Source organism: Meriones unguiculatus, chromosome 18 (genome assembly GCF_030254825.1).
Source record: "Meriones unguiculatus strain TT.TT164.6M chromosome 18, Bangor_MerUng_6.1, whole genome shotgun sequence".
In the NCBI taxonomy this organism is placed as follows: Eukaryota; Metazoa; Chordata; class Mammalia; order Rodentia; family Muridae; genus Meriones; species Meriones unguiculatus.
In genome coordinates this window covers 43333671-43357504 of record NC_083365.1, presented here as the reverse complement: position 1 = coordinate 43357504, position 23834 = coordinate 43333671, and the positions used below count along the sequence as shown (strand labels likewise).

The 23834-nt window shown below is 37.6% G+C and overlaps 1 protein-coding gene across 9 annotated transcripts in view; it reads left to right on the top strand.

The window, feature by feature from the left end:
* The window catches only part of Lrrc4c (leucine rich repeat containing 4C), a 1367614-nt gene extending 1345501 nt beyond the window's left edge, over positions 1-22113 (top strand). For 6 of the 9 annotated variants that reach the window (XM_060372132.1, XM_060372131.1, XM_060372124.1 and 3 more), the window contains 2 exons: positions 10046-10112; positions 15971-22113. In XM_060372132.1, coding sequence (XP_060228115.1) covers positions 16013-17935 — 1923 coding nt within the window. In that variant the 5' untranslated portion in view covers positions 10046-10112; positions 15971-16012 and the 3' untranslated portion in view covers positions 17936-22113. The remainder of the gene's footprint in view (positions 1-10045; positions 10113-15970) is intronic. The other 3 variants (XM_060372126.1, XM_060372133.1, XM_060372125.1) reach the window with 1 other exon arrangement.
* The last annotated feature ends 1721 nt before the right edge of the window (positions 22114-23834 follow it).

Below are 23834 nucleotides of genomic sequence, written 5' to 3'. Positions count from 1 at the left end.
GTATGCTTATTCTGTACTATATGGCTAAGATCCACTTATAAGTGAGCACATGTCATGGGTGTGTTTCTGGGTCTGGTCTTTTCAAGTTCCATCCATTTGCCTGCAAATTTCTTGATTTCTTTGCTTTTAATACTCGAGTAGTATTGCAATACATAAATGTTCCACAGTTTCTTTATCTGTTCTTTGGGTATGGGACATCTAGGTTGTTTCCAGATTCTGTCTATTGTGAATAAAGAGGGATGGATTTCCCATCCACAAAAACTTTGACTCCAAATTTACCCTGCCTGTAAGATGTGCAGGGATAAAGATAGAGCAGAGATTGAGGGAATGCCCAAACAATGCCTGGCTCACCAAAGACCTGTCCTATCAGAGAGGGCTAATCTCTGATACTATGAGTAATACTCTGATAAACTTGCAGACAGGAGCCTGATAGAACTGTCTCCTGAGGGGCTCTGCCCAGCAACCCCTCAAAACTGATGCTGAACTCAGAACAAACGTTCGGAGATGCATAGGGAGTTATAAGGAAAAGTGGGAGGGAAGAAAATAGGACCTGGAAGTTACAACAGCTCCATAAGAAGATCAACAGAACCAACTAACCAAGGCCCAGAGGGTCTTGCTGAGACTGAAACATCAACCAAGGACCATGCATGAACTGGATCTAGGCCTCCTACACAGATTTAGCAGATGGGCAGCTTAGGCCTCATGTGGGTCCTCTAGTATGGGAAGCGGGGACTGCATTGGACATGGACTCACTAGCCAGCTTTTTGATCACTTTCTTCTGGTGGATTGCCTTGCCGGGCCATAGGGGAAGAGGAGAAGTTCAGTCCTGGTACAACTTGATGAGAAAGGGAGTTCCTCTTTTCTGAGGAAAAGGGAAGGAAGGATGGAGATGGAAGGACAGTGGGATTGAGAGGGTAAGAGAGATGGGTGACAACAAGAACAAAAAGTGAATACAAAAAAAATAAAAGAAAATGAGGGGAAAATAGAAATAAAATGATAGGTTATGTAGGGTGGGGCCAAGAGGAGATGAGGAGGGGATACAGCTGGGATACAAAGTGAATAAATTGTAATAAATAATAATAATAATAATAATAATAATAATAATGTTTTAATTACCATTATAAAAAGGAGTACTATTGGGAAAACAGTATGATGTGAATACAGAAAAAAAAAATGATAAAGTAAGAAAAAGTACATATTCTGCCTTGAACTACTTGGTACACGTTACCAGCACTGAAGAGAGGGACAGAGGTAGGTTTCTGTGTATGCTATGCTGTTTAATTCATGCAGTCTTCACAGTGTAAGCTTACCAGGTTTTATTTCGCCTACTTAGGAAAAGGCGGCTCACCAAATGTCGTTTTCATGAAGACTGAATGAATAATAACAGTAAAGTAACCCTCCAACAGAAATTTTTTCACTCCAAACCTGGCTTTCCTTTCACTGAATACCTCTGAGAGAAATGAGAAATTCTTCCTTGTTTACTTTAATACATTCCTAGGTTACAAAAGAGCAGAAGCTGAATGCACGCTTACTTTCCCTTCCATACAGTTCACCATGTACACATGAGCAGCAGATAGGATGATAATTCATACACTAGCACAGTCCTTCCTCTGTGGAATTTCTATTCATGTTTTTTTTTTTTTTTGAGATTTTTAACTAGAGAAGGTTAATTTCAAACTTCATAACACAGCAGTCAGACAATCAAACTGAATGTCAGCCCCAGTCAATTTTTTTTTTCAGTTCCAGAGGGCTGCCAGTAGAAACTGTCACCCCAGTTTATTTCACAGTTCCTTTTCATAGTCAGAGCAAGGCACCTCAGTACAATGAAGGGATTCATAGAGAAGTCAAATTTGTTTACCTTGACCACTTGTCTGTGTGATCCTCACAGAAACAAAAGGAAGTGAATTTGGCAAAACATCCTGCCTATCCCTGTCTCCAGGGGAAGGCCAGGGTGAAAACATGTTTTTCACTGAGAGCTCAATAACAAAGCAGTCTGACAAACAAGCAGCTCTCCATATTAAACGTTTACTAAAATCTTCTTACAAGAAACTTTTGGTCTCAAATACACTTTAAAATAATTTGGTCTATGAAAACCATATATTGGGGGTGAAAACTGGACAAAATGCATGCTCATGATGGCAAAAAGTCTAACCTAAACAGAATTTATTTAATTTTTCTTATCTCAAGCTCTCCTTTCCAAAGCAAAATGTGACCAAACTCAGCCAATTCAGTAATTGCTTACTTTCTTTGGGGGAAAACCATGCAAATGTCTTAGTTAATATAAACCTACTGGTATGCCCAGTTTGTGAGACCCCCCAAAACAACCAGGAATCAACTCCACTATAAAACACATGAGGGTTATTCAATACAGGCTCGAGCCCTGGTTGCAGAAACATACCTGTTGAAGAGAAGGAATGCAGTGGTACAGTCTAAGGGAAGAAGGTTTTTAAAGGGCAAAGCTGCAAGCCAGGGCAGGGGTGGGAGGGAAGGGGCATGTCCAAGCCTTGGCATTACATGATTGGGTAAGGGAAACCGACTTTTGAAATGATTGGTTTACTTTAGGTGCCAAGACCATAAACAGTTCTGGCCTGGCCATCTGGGGGACACCTAATCATGAGCAATGCCTGGAATGAGCCCCAGTCAATTTTAAAGTAATTATATGAGGTATGGATTACTGAGGTCACTTTTATTTTTCATCAACTGGACTTTCCCCTTCTATTTCTGTTCTCTACAAAGGCGGGACCTTCTAAACCAATGCTCTCATAATCACCCACCATGCTTGAAGGTCTCATTTTTTTTCTTAAATATATTTGTTGATGCAAATCTGAACAGTTATGTCATAAGTGCAGCGACTCTCAATGGACCAAGTTACCCATCCAAATTTAACTCTTCTGCCGGAGGAGTTCTCTGCTTTCATGGTCAGGCTAATTTTTTATTCTTCCTTTTATGAGTAATCTCATTTTTACCTTCTCTGCCACTACACTCCCTTAGTATGAATCTCTATTTCCTTAAGGACTTAATTAAATCTCAAATCCTTTTCTGAAAATTAGAATATTAGTTATGCCTACATCAATTTTGACTGATTTACAGCATTTTAATATTCCCTACATCAAATTGTACTAATATACAGAAGCCAGCATGTACAATTTTATGTTTTATATGTGAATTGATAGCCCATATTGTAGCTATAACAACATTCAAAAGCCCAGAAAACTTGCCTTATTTAGAGAATTTGTTTACTTTTTAATAGTTCTTATTTTATTCTTCAGAGCATGGCACCATATTGATTGCTACCACATGAGCATTCTTATTTCTTTTAAACAAAGCATTTTCTCTATACCCTCTTTGTATTCATATAACTGTGCTCTAAGGTGACATAAAATCACTAGTTATATATTATAAAGCTGTAAGACAAGACTTCTTAAAAACACAAGTGTGGAAGCAGATTCCTTCTTGTAAAACACACTTTCTAAAATCTAAATATCATTTTAGAAACACTTTCAAAGATGTGCTCAAAGAAGCAGCTGCCTGTTGATTTGACAGGTCAAGTCCCCGAATTGAAGCCATTTAAATGCTATACTGTTTTTATTATATTTACCTAGAGTCAGCCCTGGGTATATTTATATATAAAATGTTCCTTGAAATTCTGTGTATTGATGTACTCCTGCAGAAAGTAGAGAAAAAACTCAACTCTTTTGCAGGGTTGGAATTTTAAATGGGGGAGGGGATAATATTAGAAAATATTTCTAAAACATTGGATTTGAAAAGGTGAACTCCATTTGGTAACAGTGTGATTTAATTTGTGCTTTTTTCGCATCTAGCATTTTTTTAAATATAAAAAATGTTGAGAGATCATATTTTTTCAGCAGAAAGTCTTCTTGTTGTGGTGGGAATAAACTCAAGTAATTTTCTTACAGACAAATCAGGGTACTTTGTGGTTAATTTGATGAGAAAAATTCAATGTGTAAAATGTCTTAAGAAATTAGAAATTTTCAACTTTTCGTCTTTTCTTTGGTATTAGTTTGATGAGATGACTTTAGGAGAAGGAGAGGATAGACAGACAGGTAATATACAGATGACTGATAGGGAAAGAAGATATATCAAAATATATTTAGTTGCTCATGACCTGGAAAACAAAACAAACCAACTAAACCAGAACAGCAATAACCTAGACAGTCAAAGATCAATGGTCCGATAGGTTTAAAATGTTCAGAAGAAGAACCGTTACTATGTTAGTTAAGTGACTTGTTTATCACAACCACTAAGAAGTAAGTTCTTTGCACTTTTTCTCCTTTTTTTGTATACCAGTTTCAGTGTTAGGCTGCCTTCCCTTTGAACACTGTGGTTGCAGCTCCAGGTATCTTATCCTTTCGGAGTATTCTGGCAACATAATGTAGAATTTGAATATGCAACTCCATCTACCCACTGTTATTTATGAGAGGAAAACGATTTTGTATTCTATTCAGTGGAAAATTCCTTATATCTACTGGCTAACTTTTGTCCCATGCCAAGGATTAACTAGACTTTCACAACAGAAGTCATTCAGCTAATGTTTATTTAGGTAAGGAGCTACCAGTTCACAGTCTACAGGTTGGCTTGCCAAGTGTTTTCCAGGTGCTCTGAAGGCTAGAAATATTTTTCAATTCTTTAATGTTTGGGCTAAGGAAAGGGGGATAATATTTTAAAAGATGTGATGGTTACATGTAATAAAATGTCTGTGACCATAAATAATTTAAGTAGAGCGTAGTTATGAGCAATGGTCGATGTGCAGTTCATGGTTTCTACAATGGCTGGTTGCAGTGGCTAAAATCTTTACTGTGGGGCCATTTTTAGAAAACTTTGCCCCGCTCTGGCTTACACAGAAATCTATTGAACTGTAAACACAGGATCATCCTCCTCCAGAGGGAGATAATGCAGAATATTTTTGAGGAGTGAATTCTATTGAATTCAATAGAATTCAAATTGTCCTCAAAAAGAGTAAAGAATTAGAAAACACTATATAGAAAACATGTAGGTATATTGGATTTCAGCTGATGTTCAATTACAATGTAAAAATTAGCCTACTATTCATATGACAAATACTCTTCAAACAATGCTATCTTAAACTATTAAAATATCTGAGTTTATTTCTTACTAAGATAAATGTGAACAACACCTAAAAAAAGTATTTGACATTGACAATAATATAGTGGTAAAGATGTGGCCATACTTAATTCAAACTGGAAAATCAGTTTGGGAATACTTTTTCAGTTGGAACTTAGTGGGCACTAAAACATAATAATGTGAGGAGATGAATGAGCGTAACAAGGTGTTGTGAGAGACTTTATTAGTCTCAGAGTACAGACCTCCTGTGGGAGCATTCCAGGAAAACCTTTATGCATCTAGGCTAGGGATACTTCTCAGAAGAGTGTTTCCCTAGTGTTCAGGAAGCCCTGGGTTTTCTCTCCATAAATCTGGTATGCTGACGCTCACCTGTAATGTCAGGAGTAGGAACATAAAGGCAGGGGAATCCAAAATGCTAGGTAATCTATGCAGTTATGGATTACTTCATAGAATTATAAACTAACCTGTGCTAAAGGACACTGTCTCAACCAATCAACCAACCACCAAGAAAAAAAAAAAAAAAAGGATAATTGGAGTCTCTTATCAGTCCCAATGAAACATTTGCTGAGGAGATATTCCCAGAAGAGTAATGAGCTACTGTAAAAACAATAGATGAGGGTGAAAGATAGGCTACTATGTAGTTATACTGATAAGCCATTAGGTGTTAGTTCCGTAGCCTATCCATTTAGCAGAATAATAGAAGTAGATTCTCCTCTCGCCTGTGACTTTTTTTCTTTAATTCTTGTTTTTTTTATTATTTTTTATTTTTTTTACTATTAATTACACTTTATACATTTTGTATCCCCCCATAAGCCCCTCCCCCTCCCTTCCTGACCCTACCCTCCCTCCTCCTTGCTCATGTATGCCCCTCCCCAAGTTCACTGATAGGGGAGGTCCTCTTCTCCTTCCTTCTGATCTTAGTCTATCAGATCACATCAGGAGTGGCTTCATTGTCATCTTCTGTGGCCTGGTAAGGCTGCTCCCCCCTCAGGGGGAGGTGATAAAAGAGCAGGCCAATCAGATTATGTCAGAGGCAGTCCCTCTTCCCATTGCTATGTAACCCACTTGGACATTGAACTATCATGTGCTACAACTGTGCAGGGGTTCTAGGTTATCTCCATGAATAGTCCTTGGTTGGAGTATGAGTCTCTGGGAAGTTTCCTGTGTGCAAATTTTCTGGATCTGTTGCTCTCCTTGTGGAGTCCCCATCCTCTCCAGCTCTTACTATTTCCCACTTCTTACATAAGATTCCATGCACACTGCCCAACAGTTGGCCATAAAGTCTCAGCGTCTGCTTTGATAGTCTGCAGGGCAGAGCCTTTCAGAGGCCCTCTGTGGCAGGTTCCTAGGTTGTTTCCTGTTTTCTTCTTCTTCTGATGTCCAACCTCTTTGCCTTTCAGGATGGGGATTGAGCGTTTTAGTCAGGGTCACATAGTAATAGTGCTACATATAACTTTCTTCTTGTGGATGTTAGTTATTCCCATAGCATTTGTGCCACTGTTGTACACTGGGAGTACAGTATCAGGGTAGTTGTTAGTGTAGCTTGTGGGTTTCGCAGCTGCCTCAAACTGGTGATTACTTTCCTCCTTCGGTACCATGCATAGCTAACCTTCTGGCACTGAGGGCAGGAATGAATCTTCTAGTTCAGTACCAGTTTGATTTCTCCATGTTTTATAAATTAATCATGAGATATCTTCAACACTACTGTTTTATCATCATATTCTGAGATATAACCAAGAGAAATGACAGTAACCTGTAACGTTTGGTGGTCAAGGGGACCTTACTGGCAAACAGATATAAAAGAAAATAATATCCATTACTGGTCCTAGAGTTTTTATTTCTCAGTCTATTTTGTTTAGAAGGGGCATTGTACCCCTACTAAATAGAAAATGTTTAAAATTTATTCCTTTTTTTCTTATATATTTTTAATTATTTTTACTTTTATTCATTACAGTTTATTCACTTTGTATCTCCCCTGTACCTCCCTCTCTTCTCCCCTCCCAATTCCACCCTCCCTCTTCCCCACCCCTGTCCATCTCCCAATCCACTGATAAGGGAGGTCCTCCTCCCCTTCCTTCTGATCCTAATCTATGAGGTCTCATCAGGAGTGGCTGCATTGTCTTCTTCTGTGGCCTGGTAATTCTTCTCCCCCTCAAAGGGAGGTGATCAAAGAGCAGGCCAATCAATTCATGTCAGAGACAGTCCCTGTCCCCATTACTATGGAACCCACTTAGACATTGAACTGCCATAGGCTCCCCCTGTGCAGGGGTTCCAGGCCATCTCCATGAGTGGTCCTTGGCTGGAGTATCAGTTTCTGAAAAGACCCCTGTGCCCAGACATTTGGATCTTTTGCTGTCCTTGTGGAGCTCCTGTCCTCTCCAGGTCCTACTATCTCCCACTTCTTTCATAATTCTTTAAATGTGGGTGTGGATATCTTATGAGTCTTCTACAACAGTAGATTTCCATATAATGTTTTCAAGAGGCCTACAGTGCTAGTTTACCACCAACGTATTCTACCCTGCCCTCCCATCCCCACCTTATTTAATCATTCCTATTTCATTATTCTTTTTTCTCCCTTATATCCCAGATTTCTTCTTTGTTAGTACCTTACCTGTGTTCTCTGCATAGTTTTCTAATGTAAATTCCTAAAGATATAAATCTATCATACAAATATGAAAGAAATATTCAATAGTTTTCTTTCTGGGTCTGGGTTATCTCACATAAGATAATTGTTTCCATATCTACCCATTTACCAATAAATTTCATAATTTTATTTTTCTTAATTTCTGAAAAATCTTTCATTTTATACATTTAAGACATTTCCACTACCCATTCATCAGTTTTGGGCATCTAAATTGTTTCCACTTCATAGCTATAAACATGAATGAAAAAGTGTCTCTGAAAGAGGAGACAGATTCCTTTGGGTGTTTGCATGAAATTGGTATAACTATGTCACATGGAAGATCCATTTCTGTCTTTTAGTGAATCTCCATACTAATTTCCATAATGGCTGTACCAATTTGCAGTCCCATAATCAGTGAAGGAGCATTTCCTGTCAGCATCTGATAACTGGTTTTTTTCTTTTTTTTTAATTTTAATTTTTATTTATTCATTTTACATTCTGGTCTTAACTCCCTCCCTCCTCTCTTCCCTTTCCCACCCTTCCTCCCTATTTCTACTATCCCCCATCCCTATTCCTTGGAGAAAAGGAGCCCCACCCACCCTAGCATATCAAGTTGCATCAGGAGTGATCCCATCCTCTTGCCCTGTTGCCTGGTGAAGTAATAACAATGTAGGCCACAGAATCCAAGCCAGAGTCAGCCCCATTCTCTTCACTAGGGAAACCAACAACGGCTAGGTAGCACAGCTTTGAAGCAGGCTCTACACAGGAACATTCTCCCAGTGTCCCCAGTAAAACTGTGTCCCAATTACAAACCGTACTAACTTGATAACCCACCAGTCAGGCCCCAACTCATTTTCCTACTTCTCTGACAATGTTTCCTTGGATCTGCCTCATATATCTACCCATCCTTTTGTGTCCAGATGGCACTGTGGACCTGGCCTGTAGTCATCTAGCACCTCTAGCTTTTATACTCTTTCTGCCTCTTCTGCCACAATGATTCCTAAGCCGCGGAAGGAGAGAATGTGTTCAATTTCTACCATTAGGTTTGGTATATTTTACCTACACATGTTCTTTTCTCAATGCCCCACCACTCCCTCTCTCTACACAAAGACAGAAAGACAGACAGACAGACAGACACACACACACACACACACACAGAGGAGAGAGAGAGTCAAAGACAGATATAGAGAGTGGGGGTGTACATACATGTGCATGTAAAAGTAGGATTTCATATGACATTTTAAAGGTAAATGTAATGACAATGCTCCAATTTGCCATGATCGTTAGAGTTAGATAATCATGGAAAATAGTCTGATAACTTTTAAAATATGTATTTCATCCATTCTGAATAAGATCGAGTCTCAATGTAGTTTTGATTTGCATTTTCTTGAAAGCTAAGTATGTTGATCGTTAAGAATATAAATTTCTCAGTCATTTACATTTTATCTTTAAGAACTCTTCCTTTATTTTCTTGTCCCAACTTAATTTAATTTCTTTTTAATTTTAATCTTATCTATTTTACATGTGGACCACAGTTTCCCATGCCTTTTTTCCTCCCATTCCCTTCTCACTACATTCCCCCCATCCACTCCTCCTCTGTTTCTCTTTAGAAAATGGCCAGCTGTCCTGGATATGAACCAGCCAAAGCATATTAAGTTGCCATAAGACTAAGCACCTCCACTTCTATTTAGGCTACACAAGACAATGAAATAGGAAGAAAGGGTCCCAAAAGCAGGCGACATAGTCAGAGACAGAGCTTGTTCACACTGTTAAGAGTCCCACAAAAATAAAAGCTATACTACTATATTTTATCCCAATTTATAATTGGCTTTTTTTTTCTGTGTTAAGTTGTCTGCATAGTTTGTGCAGCCTTGACACACATATTGCTGTAGAAGTATAAGTGGTAAATATTTTCCCATGGTTTAGTCTACCACTTCACTCAAATAATGGTGTATTTTTACTGTTTAGAAGCATTTTAAATTCTCGTGATTCCACATAATATTCATAGTTCTCTAGTGGAACATAATTTACACACACACACACACACACACACACACACACACACACACACACGAGGATTTATTAAAGGGGCTTACAAACCAAAGGCCTGAGAGCCCAGCAGCTGCTGCCTACCATCAGAAAGTCCAAAAATCCAGCAGTTGTTCAGTCTGTGAGACTGGATGTCTTAGCTGGCCTTCAGTATATACTAGACTCCTGAAGAAGTAGGTTTTAATGCCAATGAAGGAATAGATTTGCCAGCAAGAACAGAGGCATGTAGGCAAAACTCAAATGCTCCCTTTTTCCATTTCTTTTATATAGGCTGCCAGCAGAAGGTGTAGCCCAGATTAAAGGTGTATCTCCCCATCTCAAAAGATCCAGATTCAAGGTGGGTCTTCCCATTTCAAGTTATTTAATTATGAAAACTCCCTCCTAGGTTCACCCTGCCACTTGAATTGGCAATTCGAGATGTTGTCAAGTTGAAAAGGAAGTAAAACTATCACTTTCCATTTGGCAACTACTGGTCTTACTTACTGAAATACCAAGTTTCAATTCAGAAAACCCTTTCACATGCTGTAAATTCATTCATAATCCTTAGCTTTTGCTCTATTGGTTTCAAGGCATAGGGCTAAAATTGAGGTCCTTTATCCATGTAAAGTTGAGTTTTGTGCAAGTTCAGAGAAAATTCTCTCAGTAGACAACCCTTAACAATCTATATAATTTGAATGTTCAGAGACTAAGAGTCTATGAAGTGATGAGCCCTAAATGATATATCTTCATCTCACCCACCTTTTGCCAATGTTCAGAGATTGCCATGAAAGAGGGTCAGAAATATTGTGTAGAGGAAGAAGTATTGGAAACACGTTTTACCCTGTTTATGTTCAGGTTTACCACGAAAAAGCATTTCTTTTTTACAACATATCACACAGATGAATTCACAGTGATTGTAAGAGTATGTATAAGAGTTGCATAAGCTCAAATCAGGCAAAATTCCAGAATAGACGCGGGAGATGCATAGGATGTCTCACCACAAGATGAGAAGGAATGTCAGTTTTCTTTAAAGGTGTGACTCCTGTTTGATTGACCATTCTCTATGGCATTGCCATACAGCAGCATATTTATAAAACAAAATTAGAACAGGATGGATAAAAAGAAGGTACAAATTTGAGTGGCATATTAGTAAGGGTTTTGTAGATGAGCATAAATTATAGAATGGTTTGTGTGTGCGTGTGTAGAAAGGTGATTTATTAGAACTGCTTACAGGCTGTTGTCCAGCTAATTCAACAATGGTTGAACAATTGAAAACTCAAGAATCCAGTCAGTGTTCAGACCTTGAACTGGATGTCTTAGTTGGACTGAAGTACATTGCCAGAATCCAGAAGAAATAAGCTCTCAGGCCAGTGAAGGATTGGACATGCTAGGGAGAACAAGATCAAGCATGCAAATAAAGAGCTTCCTTCTCCCATTTGTGTTATATAGGCTGCCAGCAGAAAGTGTGGGCCAGATGAAAGGTGGAGCTTCACATTTCAAAACTTCGGATTAGAAGTAGTTATTCCCAATTCAAATGATTTGATTAATGGAAAGAAATCCCTCCCCGTTATGCCCAGCCATTTGGGTTATAGTAAATTCCAGGTGTAGTTAAACTGACAAGAATGGTGAGGGTGGAAATTGGTGGAGGAAGGGGAGAGGGCAGTAGTATGATAAAAATATGTTTAGTAATTATCAGTCAATAAAAATATAATTTGAAACACACAAAATAAATAAAATGTAGAAGTTCTGTAGTGGTGTGTGTGTGTGTGTGTGTGTGTGTGTGTCAGAGAGAGAGAGAGATGCAGGGGATGTAGCTGAGATTCTCATTATTAAGATTCAGATTGGTTAAGGAGTTTCGTGTTCCATCTTTATTGAAAATCATTAAGAATATGTATACACACACACACATACATACATAGTGGGCTATTTTTGATGACCTGAATTAATCTATCTATGTCCTGTTTCCTAAGTTAATTGTAACATCTATGCTTAGCCTGTGTCAATTCTACAAGACTGAGCTTTAAAGCATTTCCCCCTCAACCACTCTTCTGAATGCACTAGGTTATCAGTTTATGGAATGCATAAGGAGGGAAGAACGGCCTATTGACAAAATCATGATAAACTCCAGGACATAGCTGAAAATACCATAGTTTAATTCACATCCTACTCAAATTTGTTTATAGGTAAATGTTGTGAGATGGCATTGTAATGGATAGTGCACAGCTTAAAATTGACTTTCCTTTGATGTGATAAAATCATCTTATAAAAGAGATGTTGAAGCTGGGCTTTTAATGTAAAATAACATGATTTAGGTTTTAAAGTACAAAATGTTTTGTTGATAGTAGTTTATTTGATTCAGTGCAAGGTACCAAGTATTATTTGCTATAGGTTATAAATTAGATTTGAACCAAGTATAATTCATAAAACATTGCTTATGATTGATTCATCATAAACCTCATTAATTCCAATAATACAGTGACCTTGAAGGGAACCAGAAGCAGAACCTGCAATTCAACCTTGGTAAAGAGGAACAAGAGACACATATAATCTACAAGTAACTTCAGTATTCATATGCCCATGTTTTCATGTATATCCTGATTGTATCAGCTAATCCTTATGAAAACACTGATCATTTGATATATTTGTCATTTATTTTTCTTTCCTTTTTGTTTATTTATTATTCATTACAATTTATTCATTTTGTATTCCTGCTGTAGCCCCTTCCCGGGTCTGTCTTATAGAGACAGTAATTGACCTGGGAGTTTTTAAGTTTTATGTTTATGTTGCATCACTGGGAGCTTATTTCCCCCACCAAATTATGTTAAAGTATGATTTCAAGGATATAGATACTTAGATTAGTTGAGTGTCATTTGCTGTGGATGTATTAATACTATTTATGTATCTTTTAGTTAAGCACTGGCTATTCCTAAACAACTGTATAACCAAATCACCACACAGAGACCAGGATTTATTTAACTAACCTAGAGCAAGTATCTACCCCAGATGCTGTAAAAATTCAACTCAGAGCTTCAGTTGCCCCAAGAAAAGAAGCAAGACAGAACACCTGAGAATTCCTGGAAATAAAACTGGAACTCACAAAAGTTTTGTTAGGATTCTTTGTCATAATACTGAGAGAGAAAAAACAAACACTTAGAATATAAAGCAACCTTGGCATTTTGGCATGTTAGAGGAAGGTCTTTTGGAACAGGTGTGCTTAATATGCTAATGATGGTTGCCATTGTTAGAAGCATATTTGTATTTGGAAAGCCCTCTTCTGATATGGAGAAAGAGGAACCCTACTCCATTGCTGGTGGGACTGTAAACTCGTAGAACCACTTTGGAAATCAATCCTTATGACAATTAGGAATACTGTTTTCTCAAGAACCAGCTATACCACTCTTAGGCATATATTCAAAATATGCCCAAGTACACACCAAGGACATTTGTCAACCATGTTTGTAGCAGCTTTATTTGTAATAGCTAGAACCAGGAAACAACCCAGATTTCCCTCAACTGAGGCATTGATATAGAAATTTGGGCACATTTACACAATGGAATGCGACTCAACAATTAAATGCAAGGAAATAATGAAATTTGCTGACAAATGGTGGGATCGAGAAAAGGTCATCTTGAGTGAGGTATCCCAGAAGCAGAAAGACACACATGGTATATATTCACTTACAAGTGGATATTAGACATATAATATAGGATAAACATACTAAAATCTGTACACCTAAAGAAGCTAAGCAAGAAGGAGGACTCTGGGTAAGAGTCTCAATCCTCACTCAGAAAGGCAAATGGGATTTACATCAGAAGAGGGAGAAAATAGGGAACAGGACAGGAGCCTATCATAGAGTACCTATGAAAGACTCTATACAATAGGGCATCAAAGCTGATGCTGAGACTCATAGTCAAACTTTGGGCAGAGTGCAGGGAATCTTATGAAAGAAACGAGAGACACAAAGACCTGGAGGGGACAGGAGCTCTACAAGGAAAGCAACAGAACCAAGAAATCTGGGCCCAGGGATCTGTTCTGAGAAGGATACTCCAACCAAGGACCAAGCATGGAGATAACCAAGGACCCCTGCACAGATGTAGCCCACGGAAGCTCAATGTCCAAGTGGGTGTCCTAGTAAGGGGAACAGGGAACTATCTCTGACATGAACTCATTGGCTGGCTATTTGATTACCTGTCCCCTAGTGGGGAGGAGCCTTACCAGGCTACAGAGGAATACAATGCAGCTAGTCCTGATGAGACTTGATAGATTAGGGTCAGATAGAGGGGGAGGAGGACTTCCCCTATCAGTGGACTTGGAGAGGGCCATGGGAGGAGATGAGGGAGAGAGGGTGTGATTGGGAGGGAATGAGGAAGAGGGCTACAACTGGGATATAAAATGAATAAACTGTACTTAATATAAAAATTAAAAATTAAAAAGTAAGAAAGAAAAAATATGACCTTCTTCTTTAAGTACACCCCCATTAATTTTTTAGCACTGTGCTATTCTGGCATTGAGGTTTAGTGCCAATATTTTTTTTTCATTAGTGATGAATCTGGATTATTCCCCTGATGTCTCACCATTTAAAATCACATTCCCTTAGGGACATGGATTGCATTCTTTTTTATATTTCCAGTACTAACCAAGATGCTGGCTGACAAATACCAACAGTAGAAACAATGATATTGATAACAATGTCTAACATATACTCAGTTTTAGCAATGTTGTAGGCAGACAATATTTTAAGTGTTTTCCTGCATTCACTTTTATCCTTACAACCTTGAGGAGTGTGTGATGCTACCATTTTCTTTTTACCAGTGAGAAGATGACACCGGACCACAGAAAGTACAAGTAACCTGTGCAATGTTGTGCCTAATACAGACTTAGGCTTGTCTACTTCTAATTAGAATGTAGTAAAATTCTTACCCCCTTCCTTTTTTTCTGAAAAGTTAATAAAGAACATGGGCTGAAAAGCAAGATTGGGATATGTTATATACAGATGCACAGTTTATGATCAATCAGTTGAGCTGGTGAAATATTCTTAGAAGTGGCTGTTTGGAAATAAGGTAGAAAATAAGTTATTTTATTTTCAAGTGTACAAAAACCCATATGAGTAAGGACACCAGTTAACAGTGCTGTTACACCCATTTTTGTCTGTAATCAAGTTTACATTTATGAAAGTAACTTAACAGATGACCCCTCCATAAACAGCCATTAGCAGGCTCCTTTATAATGAGTTGCATATGCAGAAGCTTGAGCATCTACTGTCATAAAAAACATAAATTAAGTTGCTATTGCTTGCAGCTAAGGCTACCCCCAGGGGAAGGCATTTCAAATCAATTAATTGTGAAACATATTATGCGCCAATCTTTGTTCTCTACCAGCATGTTCACAGGGTATTTCTTGCCATGGAACCAATCTGATGAGATCTGAGTCCAGTCCTAATTTCACAATTTAACCATATGACTTTTTGCATGCTTCTTCTCCTATGATTTTTATTCTTCAAAGGGAAGAGAAGAGGGCCCTTATCAGAGGAGTGTTTTAAACATTGGAAAAGTCACTAGGCAGTGATGGGAATACACCATGTGCAGTTGAATACCAGATAATAGTCAAATATTTTTTTGTTCTTGGTTAATGGCCTGCTCTCACCAATTTAAAATTCTTAATATAGTTTTAACAAGGCAACATACAATTTACCTTTTCACTAAATAACAGAAATTAATTAGTCTTTACTAAATAGCATTATTTATGAATTCTATAGCCCATGGTACCTGCCACGTAGGATGGATTTCGTTGCTATGTTGCATAGGAGATTTAAGTTGCTAGGGCAAAGTCCCTGACTTCTATATACTTTGCATTTCTCATATGTGATGGACACTGAAGCAAAAGATGAGGTTCATCACATGCACATTTATGCATTTGGCTTCTACAAAGTTGGCAGTTGATAAGTGCTACATCCGGGTCCTCCTTCTCAGTGTTCCATTTTTCTCTTCTCTCTGATTTTGTGCAAATGGTGAATGTTAATAATTTGGACTACATAACTATTTCTCTATAAATGTTGGCAATGCTAACCCAAGAAGAGCTATTACCTTTGTTTATCACGAAGCCTATTGCATGTATTGTCCATTAATAATCGAATTAGCGTCATGCATACATAACCAACAATTCTCTAGGAAGATACTTAAAAAAGTAATGCTGTTTCTGTTTCCATTGTTTTCCAGGCTGTTTGAACTCCAGAAGGACCAATACCAGATAAATTATGAATGTTGAACAAGATGACCTTACATCCACAGCAGATAATGATAGGTCCTAGGTTTAACAGGGCCCTATTTGACCCCCTGCTTGTGGTGCTGTTGGCTCTTCAACTTCTTGTGGTGGCTGGTCTGGTTCGGGCTCAAACCTGCCCTTCAGTGTGCTCTTGCAGCAACCAGTTCAGCAAGGTGATTTGTGTTCGGAAAAATCTTCGTGAGGTTCCTGATGGCATCTCCACCAACACAAGGCTGCTGAACCTCCATGAGAACCAAATCCAGATCATCAAAGTGAACAGCTTCAAGCACTTGAGGCACTTGGAAATTCTCCAGTTGAGCAGGAACCATATTCGAACCATTGAAATTGGGGCCTTCAATGGTCTGGCGAACCTCAACACTCTGGAACTCTTTGACAATCGTCTTACCACCATACCGAATGGAGCTTTTGTATATTTGTCTAAACTGAAGGAGCTCTGGTTGCGGAACAACCCCATTGAAAGCATCCCTTCCTATGCTTTTAATAGAATCCCTTCTTTGCGACGCCTAGACTTAGGGGAACTGAAAAGGCTTTCGTACATCTCGGAAGGGGCCTTTGAAGGTCTGTCCAACTTGAGGTATTTGAACCTTGCAATGTGCAACCTCCGGGAAATCCCTAACCTCACTCCGCTCATCAAACTAGATGAGCTAGATCTTTCCGGGAACCATTTGTCTGCCATCAGGCCTGGCTCTTTTCAGGGGTTGATGCACCTTCAAAAACTGTGGATGATACAGTCTCAGATTCAAGTGATTGAACGGAATGCCTTTGATAACCTTCAGTCACTAGTGGAGATCAACCTGGCACACAACAATCTAACATTGCTGCCTCACGATCTCTTCACACCCTTGCATCATCTAGAGAGGATACACCTTCATCACAACCCATGGAACTGTAACTGTGACATACTGTGGCTCAGCTGGTGGATAAGAGACATGGCCCCCTCCAACACAGCCTGCTGTGCCAGGTGTAACACTCCCGCCAATCTGAAGGGGAGGTACATCGGAGAGCTGGACCAGAATTACTTCACTTGTTATGCTCCCGTCATTGTAGAGCCCCCCGCAGATCTCAACGTCACTGAAGGCATGGCGGCTGAGCTAAAATGCCGGGCCTCTACGTCCCTGACTTCCGTATCTTGGATTACTCCAAATGGAACAGTAATGACTCACGGGGCATACAAAGTGCGGATAGCTGTGCTCAGCGATGGCACGTTAAATTTCACAAATGTGACTGTGCAAGACACAGGCATGTACACGTGTATGGTGAGTAATTCTGTTGGCAACACTACCGCTTCGGCCACCTTGAACGTCACTGCGGCAACCACTACTCCTTTCTCGTACTTTTCAACTGTAACAGTGGAGACTATGGAACCTTCTCAGGATGAGGCACGGACCACAGATAACAATGTGGGCCCCACTCCAGTGATCGATTGGGAGACCACCAATGTAACCACATCTCTTACGCCACAGAGCACAAGGTCGACAGAGAAAACATTCACCATCCCAGTAACTGACATCAACAGTGGAATCCCAGGAATTGATGAGGTCATGAAAACGACCAAGATCATTATTGGGTGTTTTGTGGCCATCACACTCATGGCTGCCGTGATGCTGGTCATTTTCTACAAGATGAGGAAACAGCACCATAGGCAAAATCACCATGCACCAACAAGGACTGTTGAAATCATCAACGTGGATGATGAGATCACTGGGGACACGCCCATGGAAAGCCACCTGCCCATGCCTACAATCGAGCATGAGCACCTAAACCATTATAACTCTTACAAATCTCCCTTCAACCACACAACAACAGTAAACACAATAAATTCAATACACAGTTCAGTGCATGAACCGTTATTGATTCGAATGAACTCTAAAGACAATGTACAAGAGACTCAGATATAAAACATTTACAGTTACAAAAAACAATCAAAAAAAGACAATTTATTAAAAAAAATGACACAAATGACTGGGCTAAATCTTCTGTTTCAAAAAAAAGTGTCTTTACAAAAAAAACAAAAAAGAAAAGAAATTTATTTATTAAAAATTCTATTGTGATCTAAAGCAGACAAAATTATGTGTATTCCTCAGAACCTGTTTTTGCTGCACTTACTATTTTCCCACACCTCCTCCCTCCCTTCCCTGATTGCCATATTTTTCATAGATCTCAATTCCCCAAAGAACTGGTCTAGGAAATTTTGTAAGAATTCTGTTACACTTTGAGATTTTTATGGTGAATTCTAGTGGTGAGATCCAGTCTATTTTGTCTCTTTCTCTCTCTAGTTTTTTCATTATTTTTTTTCCTTCATGCCCTTATGAAATAGTCCAATGGGGAATGCAATATTAGAAATAGATTTTTAAGAAAGAATGAGGAAAAGTGGAAGAACTTATATTTTTCATGTAATGACCTGTTCTGTATTTATGAGGAGGATATTCTGTGGAGAAAGAAACAAAAGTAAGCAAACAACAGATTAATTTACATATGAGCATCTATAAAACCCATGACTTTTAAAAAGAAAACTCTAGAACCAGAATTTGTAGTTCAAAACTTAAATTAAGATTATAAATAAAATATTGTTGGTTTTTCTGTACCTGGACATAGCTCATTTGTAATCTAGTGTAGACATGAAAAACCTGAAGGGGATTAGATTCCTTATTTTCTAAGAAAGATAATACTACAGTCCTCTGTAGTTACAGCATTATTTTCTACATGCCTCTGTTGCTTTATTTGGCCTAAGTTGCACATCAGTAATCAAAGATGCTATGATATTCTTGCCTTCTCAGTAGTACTGTCCTTTATAAAGTTTTTGGATAAAAGATAACAGTTTATGAAATACATTTGACTCAAGAAGAGAGAAAACACCACTGATATATCTGCTTCTGTATGAAGGAGATTCCACAGACCAGATGAAGTATTAACACAAAAGTGTGGACATTCTAAATTCCTCACAGTTTACAAAGAATTTTTGGTTCTGAGTGTTACCAAATTTAGTTCAATTCAATGAAAATTATCACAGAGTTAAAATGGGCTAAATGGTCACTTGGGTACACAAATAACAAGGCCTCATTCCTGATTCCTTAGAAACTGCATCATTTTCAAGGATTATTCTAAGTGTTTTACTAAGCACTAGCCCCAACTTTTGGCTTTTAGGTAAGTGACAAATTGTTGTAATTATAGAAACTTACTGGCCTCATGGTCTCTCAAATGTTATGGTAAGAGATGATTTTTCTCCATTTGAATTCTGATTCCAAGGCTGTAGGAGAATATCATACTGGGGTATCTTGTAATCATGGGCACGTATGAAGAGATAGCAAGGCTGGTGCAGTAGCAATTCACTCCGGCTTCCTTTAAAGGATGTGGACATGTCACTTAAGAGGACACAAACTAGCTTCCAAAAAGAAAAGGAGAAACTCGCTGGTTGCGAAGGTTCGCACTCTCCTGATATTTTAATAAACTATCTGTATGACCTTCATCTTTTTGTCTGCAGTGCAGCACACACACACACACACACACAGTTTTTTCTCACTGGCCTCAAAACTTGTCCTCTCCCCCAAAGTGAGGTGTGAAGAAGGATTGACTGCACTGAAAAACACATCTGCTAAGGGATCAACAGCCTTAATATTCACACTTAATTCTACCATCTAAAGCTCATGCCATTTTCTGTTGTATCCAGGTGTGAAGAACCAATCGTTTTTAGCAATGTAGGTTAGAAAGATGGAAGGAAGAGTTATCAAATGAATGCAAGTACACAAAAATCCTTTTTCTATTCTTGAGTCACACAGCTGTAGGCTTTGCTCTGCTGTATCTCCTGCTTCCCTTTGTTGCAGTAGACTCAGGAAAAGGAAAGCATGTATAAACTGTCATCTGTCAATTTACCATGTATTGAATACACTGTAATGCTGTGTTTTGCAGCAGCATATCACATATATGGCATGGCATGTGGGCGCATATACATACAAACAGAGATACATACTCTTACACATACATATATATTTTGAGTATCAAACTTGCTCTAGTACAAAACAGAGCAGTACTAAAGAGTGGGGAAATGGGTTTTACCTTCCTTACTTAACACTATTCCTGGTTTATGCTTATAGACTTCTGCCTATTGACACTCTTTCATTTTGAGCTCATAGTTATTATATAAGGTTAAACCTAAAATATCCTAACCACTGAATGTATGGATTGGCTAAACAGTTATTGGACAGATTTTTACTAAATACAATGAAATCCAAGCTTGCACACACACACACAATTCCACGACAAAACCAAACCTATGATACATGCAGCCAGAATATTATGGTAGCTCAGAATAAAACACTTTAGAAATAAAATATGTTTATGAAAGATTTAACCTAATCAAATTAAGCTATATTGCAAATTCAAGCTTGTTTCACAACCTGTTTTCACTACAACTATAGGAATTAAGGGTAAAGTGCTATTACACACACATATACGGAAACTGAAGTTGAGTCTAGATCTTTTCTGTTTAATTATATTCATATTTTCTCATTAGTTTACTAATAACTTAATTTTCTAGAGACATAGCCTGACTTTCTTGGTGAGAAAAAAATCCTATCTGATCACTTACACATCCTGGCATCAAAGCAATTTACTTGTATGCACATTCTTTCATCCTATGTAAAGTCAACATCAACTCGCCAACTAACTGAATGAAAGATTCTGGGAAGCACACAGACACACTAATATATCACTTAGAAACACCCAGGCTAAGGAAACCCAACAGCAGTGTATACGTGTGTGTGTGTGTGTGTGTGTGTGTGTGTGTGTGTGTGTGTGTATTTTGGGGGTCATATTGTTCACAAACATTTCTGAAAAAAAGATTTATTGGGAATGAAATCTATATACTTGACATTGACTAGTCTCTCAAATTATACAGCACTTGTGTAGATGCACATACTCTGACAAAATGTTGGAAGAATTTGGATATCTCAAACAGATACGCTCTGGTATAGCTCAGTAATTTTTCTCATGTTCCAAATATCCTCATTTCTAATGTTTTACATAGGTCCTTGAAACAGGAAACAGCAATGAGTAACTTTTATTTTTTTATTTTATTTTATTTTATTTTTTGATGAGTAACTTTTAAAGAAAAATGTTCATCCTTATGATCTGAGAATCAAAATTCTGGATAATATTGAAGATGTGTAAACTGTAATATCATGAATAAAGATATGCCAGGAAAGGACGAAAGAAGTGTTACAACATTGTGCAGTGAGAAGTAATAAAGCATTTTAATAGCTGGACTTAAAATATGAGAGACATGTAAGATAGTGCTCTTAGAGCACACAGCCTTTCCAGGCTACATATTAACCAAAGCAGAAAAAATAATTCCACACTCTGACTTAATATAATCTTAATGGTATTTAGATAAATGAAAAACTCAGAGAAATTTCTTCAGACACATCACTCGGAAGCAATTTTAATATTAATTTTTACTTTTTAAATATTAATCACAGGTTATTGACTTTGTATCCCAACTCATTCCCTTTCATCCCTCTCTCCCTCATCTCCTCCCTGTCTGTTTCTAAGGCCACTACTATGGGAGGTCCTCCTCCCCTCCTTTCTACCCTAGCTTAGCAGGTGATGCACTCAGTTGCTAGTGGCTTCATCCTACATGTTTCAGCAAGAAACTTGAAGTTAATTCCCAAATTCAATATCACTGACAAAACATATGAATGTCTAGAATGAGTCATTTTCTTCTAGGAAGGCAACTGTTTCTCTTCAAATACAGTAGCATAAAGTCCAATCTTTAAAAAGAATAGAGCTCCTTCTCACATGATATACATTTTCTTATTTGATTAGAATGTGATTTCTACACAGCAGATAAGCTTTGAACACCCCCAATAGTCTAAACAGTTGTCTTCAAACACTGAGATACCTTCTGTTTCTCTTAGTTTATTAAGATAAAATCAGGATTGCTTCAAGCTCTCTGTTGGGCTGGAAGCAGCTTTGATGCTATTGTTTTTCTAAATTCCAGCAATATGAAGAACAAGATATATGGCAGTGGGAGAGACAAAAGATATTTTAAAAATTAATATAGCATACTATCAGTCAGGTCCTAAATATAGATAATGAATGAGGCATTTTCACAACATATGCTAGTTAATATCATATGATTTCTTAGAAGGAGCTGTAGAAACTTCTGAGATTTCAACCTTTCTTAGCATTGAGAAATACATACAAATTATATTTAAAATTATGTAACTCAACTTTATAACATTTTTTTCAGCAGTGGTAACACAGCTGTTCATTTTTCTTTTCCTTAGAATATATAAAAACAAGAAGAAAGATGTTTTGCTGCCAGAGACAATAAGTGAAGTTATTTTGGCAAAAGTTCACAGTATTGAAGAAAAAATAAAAAACCTCTTTGACTAAATTTATCTTGTGTACTAAGTATGCCTTTACATAAAATACAGAAGGCAAAACCTTGGAACTTCCTATTGTAAAAATTGTACTTTGATATTCATTCTAATAATTTATTTTTTCTGATTAATAATACTTTATAACATGATAGAGAATTCAGAGTTTTATCCTTATGAATAACATCAATTCTGGCTTTATTTGGTTGTCAGAAGTAGTATATTTTTCTTTTATTTTTATTTGGTAAAGAAATTTCCAGTATTTTTTTAAGAGAGGCTGTCTTAGTGGACAAGTTGAAATGACTTCTGATTTATGACCTCTAAAACTGAAAACCTTACAGTCCATTCATTTAATTCAACCCTTCAGTTACTATCTAAACAGTATAGCATCCCCCTGTGGATATGCCAAAAATATATATAGTGACAATTAGTTAATCTCTTTGTTTATCTAGTCCTTATTTGCTCATTTAAAAAATAGTAAAAAACAGCTTAAAAACTACCAACTTTTTTTTCCAAGTACATCTTTTAGCTTTGTATCTTGTATAGATCTTTATGAGAAATAATATATAAAGAAAAAGAGAAACAGAAACAGATGAAATAAAAGCATAGATGATACTAAAACCCAATGCATTAAAATGTATACAAAGTAATTATATACCTCATGGAATACACTCTGGGCTCAGCTTTATAAATTTTAAACAAATAATTTTTTGATACGGGGACATACGGGTTTCTTCAGTAATTGAATCATTATGAAAATTTTATGTTAAAAAAGTTGCAAAATACCTTCAAGGCAATTGCTAGACATTCAGGTACTAATGCTATTTTTAGTTTTCAAAATTAAGTGTTACAAAAAGAAAGGGGCCGGTAATAAAGTTTTCCTTTCCGTAAGTCCTTACGAGAGCAGCTAACTCAAGTTTAAAAGGTTTCTTGGTGTGAGTAGACTCTTCCAGAGTGAACTTGAGTTAATTTGAACTTAATTATATCAAGCAGCTATGCATTTACAGCTGAAACAGACACTAGTCTTGCAAACAGAGCACTCTGTGCAAATTAATGTCAACATTTATATACTCCATTGCAGTTTTGTTTTTCAGTTCATAGTCTTACCAACAGAAAAGTACGTTTCACCCACAGTGTTGATTTCTCAGCAAGGTTTCTCATTTTCCAAGACAGTATCAAATCAGAACCTGTCACTGCTGTTCAACCTTTAATTGCATAGTCTGCAGGTCAATGCTAAAGAACTCACAAAGGTGAGTAAATTATTTGAAGGGGTGGTGGTTCTGTTCGGTCCAGAAAATGATCTATAACAGCTGTGCTTTTGGTTTAGGCTGAGTGAATTTATTAACTACAAAGTAAGTAAAAATAAAAGAATGAATCACTAGTAACAGGTAAACAGATTAGCAGATAGGAGGCAATGCTA